The sequence below is a fragment of the Salvia splendens genome, chromosome 7 (genome assembly GCF_004379255.2).
Source record: "Salvia splendens isolate huo1 chromosome 7, SspV2, whole genome shotgun sequence".
In the NCBI taxonomy this organism is placed as follows: Eukaryota; Viridiplantae; Streptophyta; class Magnoliopsida; order Lamiales; family Lamiaceae; genus Salvia; species Salvia splendens.
In genome coordinates this window covers 16,868,262-16,882,838 of record NC_056038.1, presented here as the reverse complement: position 1 = coordinate 16,882,838, position 14,577 = coordinate 16,868,262, and the positions used below count along the sequence as shown (strand labels likewise).

At 39.4% G+C, this 14,577-nt stretch overlaps 1 protein-coding gene across 1 annotated transcript; it reads left to right on the top strand.

The window, feature by feature from the left end:
* Window positions 1-1,927: 1,927 nt before the first annotated feature.
* LOC121741176 (WRKY DNA-binding transcription factor 70-like) lies at window positions 1,928-4,154 on the top strand. Its single transcript, XM_042133868.1, has 3 exons — window positions 1,928-2,287; window positions 3,200-3,301; window positions 3,537-4,154. The coding sequence occupies exons 1-3, from the start codon at window positions 1,977-1,979 to the stop codon at window positions 4,015-4,017; spliced, it is 894 nt and encodes a 297-aa protein (XP_041989802.1). The 5' UTR covers window positions 1,928-1,976; the 3' UTR covers window positions 4,018-4,154.
* The last annotated feature ends 10,423 nt before the right edge of the window (window positions 4,155-14,577 follow it).

Here is a 14,577-nt window from a genome sequence, read left to right as displayed (position 1 = left end):
CTAACAGCGAGACGTGTGTTTATGTTATTTACTAAAAGATGAGGTCTTGATAAATATTTTGTTTCTTAATCAATATATGTTAGCATTGAGCATACGGTATTGATTATGCACTACTTTGACTTATCATATGGTGCGGGTTTTTCGCAACCCAATAATCCTGATATATTGGGTAGTGGTGATTAATATCTAGCGGTGCTAGGATTGCTATTATACTAAGTCGTGTGCGAGGTGAGTTTCGTTTGATAATGTCCTCAAGAGGAGCGCGAAACAAGGTTTTATTATTCTGAACCTAGCTAGTTGGGGTTTGATTATTCTATGGATAATAAATAAGCGTTTCATGCTAAGTCCACTCTTGGAATTAATAAGATGTTAATTGATTAAGTCCATAGCAGACATTAATTAATTAATGGACATTTATATCTTAAGCGCGGGATATAAACGACAAACAACGGAAACCCGGATTACTTGTAATTTCGGATTTGGATGGGCAGAGCAATATTATTTCTGTAGTGGCTGCTGATAATATTCCAATATAAGCTTATATTATATTGTGGATTCAATTTAACTAGTAAAAAAATAATTGGGTGATACCATATCCAAAACCTTCCATAGATCACTTACTGGGCTCAATATGAACTTAATATAAATAGGAGAATAAGTGAGACAGAAAATACACATTTATTTTCTAAAATTTTCGTCCCTCCTCCCCCTTACAGAGGAGTGGTCGAATTTTTCTCTTCTACTCCGTGAGGGATTTCTGTCTTACTTATTTAAGTCCTAGTATCTCGGTGAGATCAGCCCATACTGATATCAGAATACAGTTCGGGAACTAGTCAGACAATCTGTGGTCTAGTACTTGACGCCTTCACATGGAGAAGTAGCAAACCATCGTTGATTCTTTCGAGAATCAAAAAGGTATAATTCCTACTCCGCAGAAAAGCATGTTTTAGGTTTCAATTAATCTTAAAGCAAATTTTAATTCAAGTTATGAGCATGATACATGTGATCATTACGTGAATATATTTTGTCTAAATAATCTGCTGAATAGATTGAAATTATTATGTGATTTATTTGTATGCGCTTCTGTTGTCAATCCCTTCATTTCTAAATTTAGAAAAAATTTCCTCTCTAATGAGGTGGGGCCCATTCTCCACTAATAATACTTGAATTATTTTTTCTTTCTACTTCTCTCTTACTTTATCAATTGTGCATTAAAACTCATGCATGACCTAAAGTGCATATTTTTGTGGGACGGAGAGAGTAGTACATAAGATATAATAATATAAGATCACAATTTTGATCTATGCAAAACTCATTCTTAATACAAAAACACAGAACTAAGCATACAAAGGTCATGTTTAGGTCATTGTTAGCTTATTTTTAGGTTATTTTAGTAAATATGACCTAAAATGATCTTAACACGATCTTAACCCCAAATTTGATAATATAACCTAAAACTGCTTTATAATGACCCTCTATATTTTTATTTAGTTATTGATCATTAGATTATCAAATCTCATGATCAGAATTTTATATTGGGATCAATTTTTACATTCATCATTTTCCGATAAGATCAAGTGAAAACAAAAAAACAAGAAAACTCAAACCTAGTTAACAATTGCCACCATACAATGTTTAATAAATCGCAGATCTAGAAACAAGGTCCACCAATGCCACATCTCCACCGTTGATTTAGTCCCCACAGCTGCACTCAACGGCAGACAACTGCCGACCATGACAGCAGCCAATCCCAAAACAGTTCACTTCCAAGCACGCAAGCACGTGACGTCGGAAAGGTGACGTCACTCCCGATTCCACGCCCTTTTTCTCCTCTCCCATTTACTCCCTATTTGTATATCAAAACCCTTGAAAATTTCGAGGGTTAATCCCCATCTCATTTCGTCTCTCTTTCCTCCTCCAACCCAAACCCTCTTTTTAAAGAAAAACACGCACTGTGTCTGTGTGTGTTATTGAAAATGGGGAGTTTGAGTTTGGATAATTTTCATGCAAGGAAAAGAAAAGCTATGGTGAAGCTGATGAAGGGTAAGGAAATCGCTGTCCAGCTTCAAACCCTTCTCCACGAAAATAGCGAACCGGTTACGGAGCAGCAACTCGCCTTCCAAATCTACAGATCTTTCTCCGATACTCTCTCTGAGCTCAGCTCCTGCACTACCCAGATCCCGGCCGTTGAAGGCGGCGCCTCCGCCTCCTCCTCCGACGACACCAGGAAGAAGAAGATGAAGAAGAAGCGCGGGGTCAAAGATCTGAGGGGTTGTTACAAGCGGAGGTGAGGATATTCTTAAAATAATCATAATTATTTATTTAGGAAATAATATAATATGAGTTTGGTGATAAAATGCAAACCGCATCTTTTTCTACAAATTTAGAACAATTATCTGGATCGTTAGATTTCAAGATTTAATGTCATCAGATCAAATACGTTAATAGAAAATGTGAACTCAATATTGATATTTTCTGTTGACGTTAATTGTTTGTCTGTTGACATCAAATCTTAAAATTTAACAATCTAGATCATGGAGTTTGTAGGAAAGATGTTGTTTGCATTTGATTATGTACCATAGGAGTACTATATTGTGCTTTATTTAATTCCAGGTTTTAAACACTAGGGCTGTGATTAAATGGTTTTCTTTTCCATAAATTTTGAGCTAGAGCTATAATTGATGAACACATAAAATCTCTTCTTTTTCGCCTTTATAATAAGATATCAATGTTTAAAAGTAATCCACACATTTAATTTATCTATCTATTTATTACACGTTGATTGTGCGTACATCAACTTGATCAGTAGCTCATCATTACATATACAGTGTGCAACTTGATAGATTACAACAAAAAAGGAGGTCGCTGTTTGCTTTCTGCTCTTTTTTTGCCACTTTTCACTAGATCTTTTACCCTGCACTAACCAAAGAAGTTGTTCTTGCACAGTGAATGTTCTTACTAATTTCGGTAATTCCTGTTGTCTTAATACTACAAAGCAGATGTATCTATCAACTTGAAATTTTATTTGTTTAAACTTATCAGGATCTCTAATTAACTATATATATTTTGTGCATTCCTAAAATAAAATTGTGATTATTATTTGGAAGAAGTAATTATTATCATTGTATACTCTTGTGATCCTTTACTTCTTCATGATTTTTTTCTTCTTATTAATTATGAATATCTATATTGGATTCAGAAGGACCTCAGATTCATGGGTGACTCTTTCTCCATCTATGGAAGATAATTATGCTTGGAGGAAATATGGACAGAAGTCCATCTTGAATTCCGACTATCCCAGGTAATTCCTCATATTCTTTCAATCATCAATTGAATTAGTACTATTTTCGAAAGGGAATGAGAGAAATGATTATGAGATAAGAAGTTTACAATAAGGATTGAAAAAATCTTCAATATTAGTTAGTTTCTATCATACTTTATCAACTTCTCTAAGCACAACTAATTACTTGATCTTGACCTATATCAAAGATTGGTACAACACTAAAGCAAACAAAATTTCTCTTTCTTTGTACCAGGAGCTACTTTAGGTGCACTCACAAGCAAGATGGCTGCAAAGCCTTAAAACAAGTGCAAAGAATCAGAGGAGATGAAATCATGTACCAGACCACATACTTGATCCACCATACATGCAACGAGACGCTAAGGACTAGACCACTCATCGTGGACTCAGACCCGATTGACCCGAACCTAATCAGCTTTCAGACAAGCATCACATTGGAACAAGATCAGCATTGCAATCACTCATCCAAAAAACCCTTGATTGTTTCATCAGTGAAACACGAGATATGTGTGAGCGAGGACGCATCCCATGAGGCCAAATCGACGTTGGAGGACCCATGGAACGAGATCACTGGGCTAGACACGTTGGGGTACAAGCCGGTCTGGACTCCCTATCAAGATGAAGTAGAATCTGCTAGTTTGGATGGGCTTCATATGGAGGTTAACCAGCTTTGTGGCATACAGAATTTCCACTATTTTGATGATCACATGTATTGAGCTTGATTTTGTCATTAAGTTTTTACCCCTTCACTTGATTAGCTGCTGCTTCTTCTTTTTTTATTGTTTATAGTACATACTGCTAAATATTAGTACTACTTTGTTGTGTAATAAATGTTGGCTTACTCAACTGGAAATTATGTGCACTTGTAGAAAATATTAATTATGTACTCCATGATATCAATGTTTATTACTAGTACTTACCTATCGCTCTCATTGATAGGAATTTTTTATCATATCTTTTCATACTGTATTAATTATAGACTTTACCAGAATATGATTAATTACTCAATTAATAGGTGTTCAACTCGAAGGATAATCAGTAGGTTAATTAGTGAGTAAACCTGCCCCATTTGTTTATGGGGATAACTATTTGTTGTAGGGCCTCCGCCTTCCAATGTAGTCGACCGCAAATAGCGACTAACTAAAAATAATAACAATAAAATATTACTAAGTAATTATACTCTCTCGTCCCCAAAGAATATGCACTTTAAGTTCGGCACGAGTTTTAATACAAAGTTGGTAAAGTAAGAGAGATGTAGAGAGAAAATATTTAAAGTATTGTTAGTGGGGAATGAGTCTCACCTCATTAGAGATAAAAGAGTTTCCAAAATTGAAAAGTTCATATTTTTGTGAAACGGACTAAAAAGGAAAGAGTACATATTCTTGTGGGACGGAAGAAGTATTATTCAATATCAATATTTTTTCTTGAGTTATTAAAGTTGCACTTTAAAATGATGAATGTAAATTAAGGCTGCACAAATTAAATTGATAGGAATTAGCGTTTACAATGTAGTATTTATTTTGACTCAAACTTATTTCAGTGATTCAGTAAATAATTTTGTGCACTCCATAATTAGGTTTTGTACACTCCAAAATAGAAGCATTTTACCCTTTTCGTTTTACTTCATTTATTTTCATTAAATTTATTGATTATGATTTGAACTTCGACTTTTTCTAACATGCATTGAGTTCATTAATGGATCCCGGCAAATTGTGCGGAATAGGTCGTCATCGTGCCGACGTAATATGATAGGCTCAAATTTACACAACCTAAGGAAATCCTCGACACTAACTGGGACATGAGTCACTTTATTCAAACAAGAACTCGGCCTCCACACACGACCCGATAATATCCGATATACTACTATATACAATATGATAAAAACTTGATTTCGTAGAATACGATACTCATACAGTCTAAATTCTCTATGTTTAAAGACTAATACTCATGCTAGTATAATAGAAAACTTAATACTATGTTAAGAGATGATTTCTCTTAACAAGATTCCGGCGTCGCGATTGCAATCGTCGGAGGGATAAAAGGTAGTCGCGGGAGCTTTGCCCGTCGATCAAACCAAGAACAATTCGGAATTGAAATAAAGTGAAAATAAAATAGAAGGATAATTGATATTTCATGATTGAATAAAGAGAATACCAATAGCCCTATTTATAATAAGGATACTAACTTAATGAGCAAGACAAAGATATGAAAAAAATATGCACTCCCTAAATATCTAACTAAATAATGCAACTAAATAATAATGCAAGATATATGAAATAATAAACCTATCAACTCCTCCGCGGTTAAAATCCACCTTGTCCTCAAGGTGGGAATCACGACACAACGAAGAGCGACGCGAATAGAAGCTTTGGCGAGTTCTCCCCTCCTGGATCAAACGCACAACGAATGGTTAAGCGTCTCCCTTCACCAATTCCTCGACGACCAGCTTGGCTGCTTGATTGTATATACTCCCCACCAGATATCTACCCAAACATGATAAATCCATCCTGGAATAAGATTTCCATGACTTCCTTTCATATGGGTAGTGAACCTAAGCCTCGATTCAACAAGGGCAGCAAAATAGAAACCTGCGGCAGATTCTTATCATCATACACCATATTTTTCTCGGCCGTTTCCTCGACGAGCACTTGCGGCGACTCCTCGACGTTCTTGATGATCTCTTCAAGGACCTTATCGTTTGGAAAATCAAGAGTAGCGCCAACATTGTGAGTAGCGTTGTTGGGAACTATGCCGTCAGAAACATCCTCACCAAATACCATCGTGGGAGTATTATCAGCGGGTAGCGGTGATGGCGGCGGGGCAGCAGCGAGCAGCGTCGCTGTTGCTGCTGAGCGGCAGTGACTCGACAACCACCAACTCAAGGTTGAGCGTGGCAGTGTTGGCGGCAGCGGTGGGTGCAGCGAATGGTTGGAAAACGGCAGCGGTTGTGCTGGTCGATATTCCGGCTGCCATGGATGATAACAAGCTTCGGGGATACGTTGCTGTATGTGAAGATTCGTGCCACTATAAGGCAGGCGCGAGGGCTTATACTCGGGCTGCCATGGGGGGTACCCGAAGGTCGAATATCGCGGCTACGCGACTAGATCCCAACCATTATCTGGCTGTCGAGCAGGTTGGTAGTCTGGTTGATCCCAACATGAGGGCTGGCCGTATTGCTGAAGTCCGAGCTGCCGGTGTTGGATGGGTGGGTTCCAACAAGTTGTTGGGTATTGTAGCAGGGGATGCAGCGTCCGGCTTGGTTCGGCGGTGTAGCAGGGCTGGTGGGTGGTGGCCTGGAATGGCGGTTGTGCGGCGGTGTACAACGTGGCTGCGTCGGGTGAATCAGGTTCGGGCCAGAGCGGAGAGTGCGTTGCTGCTACCCTGCGCTCATGACCAATCGGGTCTCGAGTCGGGCGAGCCAAGCGTGGATATACTCCAACGTTGTTGTTGTTGAATTCAGTTGCAAACCTTCGAATGCTTGCGATATCTCCGGCCATGAACGAAGATTGACTTCGGCCATGAGTTCTTAACAAGATTCCGGCGTCGCGATTGCAATCGTCGGAGGGATAAAAGGTAGTCGCGGGAGCTTTGCCCGTCGATCAAACCAAGAACAATACGGAATTGAAATAAAAGCGTGAAAATAAAATAGAAGGATAATTGATATTTCTTGATTGAACAAAGAGAATAACAATAGTCCTATTTATAATAAGGATACTAACTTAATGAGCAAGACAAAAGATATGAAAAAGATATCCACTCCATAAATATCTAACTAAATAATGCAACTAAATAATAATGCAAGATATGAAAGATATATGAAATAATAAACGTATCATACTATTAGATAAATAATGAAGAAATAGTAGTATTATTAGTGATAATCGGTTGCATGACCCGATGTGTAAATGTTTCTTTCCTCGTCGATAATGACACGAACACAATTAAGTTTGACACTATTAATTTTAGGGATATTGGTCCCTAATATTATAGAACTTTCAGAAAAGTTGGGTTTTTCCCACGAACTTTAAACTTAACAAATAATATCACGAACTTTATTCAAGTTTGTTATTTCCCACCTGTAAAAAAATTACAACAAATAATATTATGATACAGATTATTTTTTCGTAATTTCTTGACAACAACTTCGGTTGCTTCAAGTTCTTCAATCTTTGAGGATAGATTTTCTTGAAGTACACCCTCCAAAATTGTTCTTTAATCCATTAATATAGCCGGATTTTTTTCGTTGGTGGAAAATAACAAACTCGGATAAGTTCGTGATATTATTTGTCAAATTAAAAGTTTGTGGAAAAACCCCAACTTTTTTAAAGTTATGTAATATTAGATGTTAATATCTCTTAATTTTATAAGTGTTCACATTGTGCTTTCATGTCATTTTCAAACTTGTCAAACTTATCCTTTAAGTCTTTAGTCTTTACGGTGGGTTTTCTTTAGTGATAATAAAATTAAACAAATAAACATATGTTCATACGTGGGCATATATTAAATTTATTATATAAGTTTCATACTCCCCCGTCTCTCTGAAAAGTATGAATATTTATTTCAGCATCAGTTTTAATGCATAATAGGAAAATAAGAGAGATATAGAATGAAGTTTTTTTTAAAGTATTGTTAGTGGATAATGGGTTACACCCCATTAGAGAGAAATGAGTCTCTAAAATTAGAGAGTTCATATTTTTCAGGAATTAACTAAAAAAGAAAGAATTCATATTTTTCAGGGACGGAGGTGCTATTAATCTTTGGTAAGTACTACTAGTACTTTAAATTGATACTCCAAGTATAAGAGTATGATTTGTCATATTATATTTTTCTATTATTTGACGGATACATACAATTATATAGTAGTGATTAGAGAATAGTCAACTTGTGGTGTTATCCATTTTCAATGCTAGCTAGTGATTAGTGTGAACAAAATTGAGAGTCAGCATCCAATAAACAGGAAGTCTCCTTCAAGAAGTAAGCATGAGATTAATTCGATGATTCACACAAAATGCGAAGTTTCTCAATTTTAAGTGATTATGATGTGCATGATGATGTTTTGAAATGACAAGTGATTGTGATTGTGATTGTTGGCTAGAGATTTATATTGAATACTTTAAGAGTGACCACAATAGAGGCGCTGCGGCGCCTATTGCTGCCCGGGGGAGCGCCGCGTGGACAGGGCGGTAGCGGCGGTCTTCGGGGCGCAGCCGCAACAGCCTATTGGATTTTTATTTTTTATTTCTTAATTTATTTTTATAAATACAACATTTTCCTCTCATTTTTTACTTCACACATCCACATTTGCACTACAATTCCACAACCATATTTTCATCTCTCTAGATTTTTATTTACTCAAAATGCAAAGCCACGAGAGTGATTCCCCGGCAATAGAGAATCCGGGTACCCGAGCAGTAGGTACTATAGTAGCGGTGGTGGTGCTGCGAGTACCAGCACCAGCACCTCCGTTGTCGACGCGGGGGCAAACGCCGGCTATGGGGGTTATTGGTCTAGTCACGTTCCCCCTCCATCCCAGCCGTGGAGTGCCCCTTCCTCTCCATCCCAGATGTGGAGTGGCCCTCCCCACGCATCCCAGACGTGGGTTGCCCCTTCCCATCCACCCCAGTTGCAGGGTCAGTCCTCCTATCAGAAGACTGTGGGTCGTCCCCAATCGCCGTACGGGGAGTACCGGCCCAACATGGACGCGGTCAACAATCCACACACGAATACCACTACTCCCATCGTCCTACCCACTCAATCTTTGGGTGATTTTGATACTTTCACCTTCGAGCAGATGGGTTTGAGTCCGGGGCGGTGGGAGCCCCCTGTACCGCCCCCGTCATCGGCGCCAAAGAGGTGGAGGCCGCGGTCGCAGTGGCAAAGATGGCGGGAGAGGCTGAGGTGGAAGCGGTAGTGGCGGAGGGGCGGGGGCGTACTACTCGGGAGAGGAGTCCATTGCTGTGGCAAAGGCGTGGGAGACCATCACGACGGATGCAGTGGTTGAAACAGATCAGACAGAAGTCCATTCACCCGGAGCGGAATGAAGATCAGATCCGCAAAAAATGGGGGAGGATTTCGGCCGCCGTTAAGAGGTTCTCGGGCATCTACGAGAACAACCTCCGCACAGCTGAGAGCGGCAGCAGCGAAGCCGACATAAAGGCTATGCCGTACGAGATGCATCGAGCCGGTGGGAACCCTAGATTCAACTACTAGGAAGAGTATCTCGTTTTCCAGGATTCTCTGAAATTCAAGGCTATCTGCGAGGGAGCGGGTGGGTCTGCGGCGAAGCGGACGAGACTCGGCATAGCCAGGAACTACAGCAGCAGCATCGACTCACATTTTATCGACCTCAACTAAGAGGTCGAGGAGGAGCCTCCCACCACATTCTCCCACCGCCGACGTCCCCAAGGCCAGCAATCCACTATCCGGCGCTAGAGCCTCCCCCGCCGGTGCTGGACAAGAACATGGAGATTCAGAAGACGAGGCAGCTGATCAAGGCCGTAGGAAGGTACTAGGATGCCATTTACTCGGTCGCCAAGGGGGGGTGTACAGGGCCCTCATGCGACGACTGAAAGGTCAGCTGGGGTTGACGGAGGATGACGAGGCGGGGGCGGCGACTGCTGGGGATGGAGACGATGATGGAGATGGGGATGGAGATGAATCGGCGGATTCCGGGGATGACACCGAGTGAGCGGCGCCGGTGTTTTTTTTAGTGTTTTTAGATAATTTTTGTGGTATAATTTTACCCTATTTATAATACAACAAAGATTTGGTTTATTTTTTTAATATATTATGTGTGTTTTTCTAATTATTTTTGTCTAATTAATTTTATTCTAGTCCAATTAGAATATACCAACAATTGAAAAATAATGTGATTTGTGGTTGTGGTGTGACTGTGGCGCGACAGTATTGGGCTGGACAAGTTTTTGCGGCTGTGGCGTGGCTATTCCGCCTTATTGTGAACACTCTAAGCAAAACAACAAGTAGAGAGAACATGGGAGATTAAAAAGAGCAATTCTTGTCAATACAAGAATGGAATGAGTAGAAGTCATATGAAGAGGTGTATTTATAGATAAAATTGAGGGAAAACATTTGAATTTGTTTTTTTTAAAAAAATTCAAATTAGACATGTTTTCCGTCAAGATGTTGATTTTGATAAAAGCAGGATTACGGCTGACACTCCAACCCTACACTCGCCACCTCGTCTACGGTGCTCGAAACCCTAAAATCAATGGTTAAATAGAAAAACTTCGGTTAGCTGCCGATTTCGCTTCCAAATATATATACTCCGACACCAGGATAGTTTCTATTAATAAGTCCGACACTGAGATAGTTTTTGTATATGTCACTGCATCCAGCTACATCTAAAACACAATTAATCTCATTGCAAAACTTAAATCAAAAAATTAGTAGTACCATAAAGATAACTAATGCGAATGCAATATTTGAAGAAAAAACCAAGGTCTTGTATAAGTATTTTAGAAGCCAAATGTCACGTTTTCGAATTTTACTAATGTCTTTGTAAAGGTTCCCATGCACTAAAAAAAATACACTAGATGATTGTTCGGTTGTTGGATAAAATAATTATGAGAGGAAAGCTAGCTTGAAATCGACCCATGTCCTGATGGAGTTGGGCGGCAGTTTCATAAACCATGTGTTGGCTTCTCCCTTCAAAACGAAGGGTAGGGCCTTCAAACGATAATCATCCTCGCTTGACCCTGCTGGCCTTTTTTGTGCCTTGTAGATTTTGCAAAATTCATGGAGAAACTCGTAAGGACATTCATAGCTTTTCCCATGAAATGAAGGTAACACTGCAATGACATGCGGCTTGACATCACACGCGGCTTGCCCGGCTGTTACCACGATAGCCTGAGGGGGCTCGCCGTCTGAATGAGCATTCAACGACCCAATCTCTGGATCATCCTCAATATTGTCAGCCATACTGGTTGGCTCTTCCTCTGAATCAGTTGTTGACTCGGGCTCCTTCTTTACTGGTGTGCCTCTATCCTCATCACTGCTTGAACCTAGATCAATAGGTAAGGCAGTTGACATTCCAGAACGGGTGGTAACAGGTTCTATCACTTCTCTTCTCACCCAACTTAGTATAGTTCCTCGTAGAAGTATCGTCGGTCACCAATGCTCGAAATTCAAGCCTCTTCTCATAAACAGAAAAAACGCAAGAAAAGAAAAACTATTAACAATATATACACCAAAGTATCATGCAACAATTGTACGCAAACACACTATCCATCCCCGGTAACGGCGCCATTTGATGAGGGTTAATTGGCTGCTGATCAGATTCGTAAGTGAATGCTTCCAACTAGTTAGGAAGGTGCCTAGACCTAGTTGTGTCGTTGGGCCTGCATCTAACTTTCCCTATCAAAAACCTCAACCCACTTCTACTTGCTATATAGTGGAGTAAAGGATCGATCCCATAGAGACGGATGTAGGCGTTAAACACTTGTGATGATATTTTGGAACAAGGGTGGACACACGTGGAGTTAGGGTAGGGCTTAAGCCCTCACCCAAATTTTATTTTTCCCTTTTATCCTCACATGTATATTACCTGTACGTCGAGATGCAGAGATGACTCGTGAACAGAGCACGTATGCTGAAATACAACCTGCTCCAGCAAGGAGACTCAGACTGCCTACAGGGAGAAGAGAGGGTGTAGCATCAACGCGTATCAGCCCAACATGGACTCGAGAAGAGAGGGATTGTTACCAATTCCTTCTTGCGACACCCTACATGTGGACGTAAGAAAAAAATCTTATTAACTTTTGTTGTTTTAATCAAAGTGACCGACGTGAATAACTTATGGTTGAAATCTAGGGATCATGTTATTTACGCTGACGATGTTGTGGAAGTTACTAAAAAGAAATTTAGCTCGTTGAAGCCACATGAGGCTGTTGACGCTGAAGTTATCGATGTTTGGGCTTCTTATCTGAATGGCATGGAGGTGCATAAACCAACACAGAAGCCCAACAGATTGACTGTCACAACGGCTGGGACAGTGAGTGTACTGTTAATATAATGTACTTTTATTTTTGTCTAATGACAATATGTAACGATTGCAGACATACAATGTAGTTGAACGGAGAGCTAGTTGGGAAAAATCTGAAGCAGAATTAACATTCTGCGTTGAAATAGATGGTCAATTCAACGGCGCTGGAACTTTTGACATCACACATTATGATTTGGTACTTGTTCTCTTGTTTAACCAAAAGCGAACTCCCTGAAAAATGAAAAACTTATCAATTGTATTGGTGTGCAGATTTTTTTCCCTATATATTCAAAGAGGAATTACTATTTGGGGTGCTTTTCATTGAAGACTGGGGTTGTGGATGTGCTAGACCAGGTTGTGCCCGAGGACGGTATTCCAGATCGGGCCAAATATGGGAGGGACTAGGATCTACTAGTAAGTTTACTGTGTGAACTGGATTGAAACTCGGATGTGTTCGTTGTTTTTTATGATAAATTAGCGTTTATATTGCCGTTAGTGTAATGTGGGCCTGTGGTATGACATTTAATTACATAGCACTGTTGAAGTACCGAAACTTGGATGCATACCGTGACATTTTTTGTTGAAATTTATCGGGATATACATCTGCTGAAATCTGCATATCTGTTGTGCGAACTTGTGAAATGCAACATGTGGTGGTATTTGTTGGTATGGAAATGGTCGGATGTGTTTGGCACTCCTTGACACGGCCTTGACATGTTGACATTTTTTGTTGATATATATCGGTATATAAATCTGCTGAAATCTGCATATCGGCAGTGTGAACGTGTGAAATGCAATATGTGGTGACATTTGCTTACATCTGCTTACATTTGTACGTTTGTTGTCATTGGCTATTTACATTTGGATTACATTGACATTTGTCTTTACATAATTTTTTAATCGGCCAAGTCTGACATAAAGGATCTTACTTAACCCCTGAACTGTTTTGCAGAGGGATTGTCTTGGTTTTTTTTATCTCAAGTCAAAGGGATTCGACAAACTGTCTGAGATCATAATTAAGGAGTGTAGTATGCGCTTGCTGGAATTGCCATGGAAGACGACTCAAGCCACTAATGACTCGGGTGTATTCCTAATGCGACACATGGAGACTTACTTGGGAAACCCGGCCATTTTAATGACAATGGGTCTTCAAGGAGTTAGTGTAAGGCTTCTGCAGATTCTGAGGGGAAGATATTGCAAGGACATGCTCCTTGCACCGTTCAACGATTGCAGAGAAATTTTCTCGTCTTACATTAGTCATTACATCAACGTGACTCCCAACTTCCGGACAGATTATGCGAGGCAAGTTAATGGAATGTTGAACATGGCGCCCCGCAACGAGCAACCCAATAAGCCGGCAAGGAAGAAAAGCAAGATAACTTGAGTAAATTTGGAATTCACTAGTTGCTGTTTAAATGATAATGGTAGTTGTTTGGATATTGGTATTCACCTTTAGATGCTAATGTTAGTTGTGGGATACTGGTAATTGCTATTTTGGCTTGTGGAGGTCTTTTTTGTTTAGTGAAGCATCAACATTAAGAATATCTTTCAGTTAATGAAACATGTTATTTATGTCCTCTCTGGTTTATATTGGTATTGCATTATTTTTTGTCCAGTTTCTCTGTTACTTTTTCAACAGGTTTCACCATAAATTGAAGACATGGAATATTAAAAGAGGTCTGGGTTCAAGTCAGCCTCATCGTATTACAACAAATATGAAGCCAATTTAAATAGGGGTGTTGACATTAGGAATGATTTGTGTCAGTATGAAAAAGTGTGTAATATGAAGTTAATTTAAACAGGGGTGTTGACATTTGGAATGAATGGTGTCAGTATGAAAAATGCGTGCATCTCACACGATTAAAACAAAGAAGGGTGACAATGTGATACTTAAAACTTGAGACTGAATACTTCAAACTGAAACCAAACTACATACGTACACATGTACTGACTTTCAATTCTGAAAAAATGGCTTACATAAAAATGCACTACTGTTATAAAAAATGCAGATTAATCATAAAAACGAGTAACAAATGAACAGCAAATCCATTAAAGCTACATATTGGACTTTCCTTTCTCCCTGCCACATTTCCTTGCATTGTGATGACCCATTTCTCGACACTTTGCACATCGCCTCTTAGGTTTGTTGTGTAGTATGATAGCCTTCTCTACTGATGATTGAATTTTTCTTCCAGAAGTGTTGTCGGATCCCTTTGTACTCACTACATTAGGAGGGTGCACGCTAACAACATTTGGTCGAGCTAACCCATACAGG

What these genes read in the sequence shown, in the direction of transcription:
- LOC121741176 (XM_042133868.1), top strand. Translation starts at nt 1,977, where the DNA reads ATGGGGAGTTTGAGTTTGGATAATTTTCATGCAAGGAAAAGAAAAGCT. An exon ending in AGGGGTTGTTACAAGCGGAG is followed by an intron (nt 2,288 to 3,199) that starts GTGAGGATATTC and finishes TATTGGATTCAG; the next exon opens with AAGGACCTCAGATTCATGGG. An exon ending in TTGAATTCCGACTATCCCAG is followed by an intron (nt 3,302 to 3,536) that starts GTAATTCCTCAT and finishes TCTTTGTACCAG; the next exon opens with GAGCTACTTTAGGTGCACTC.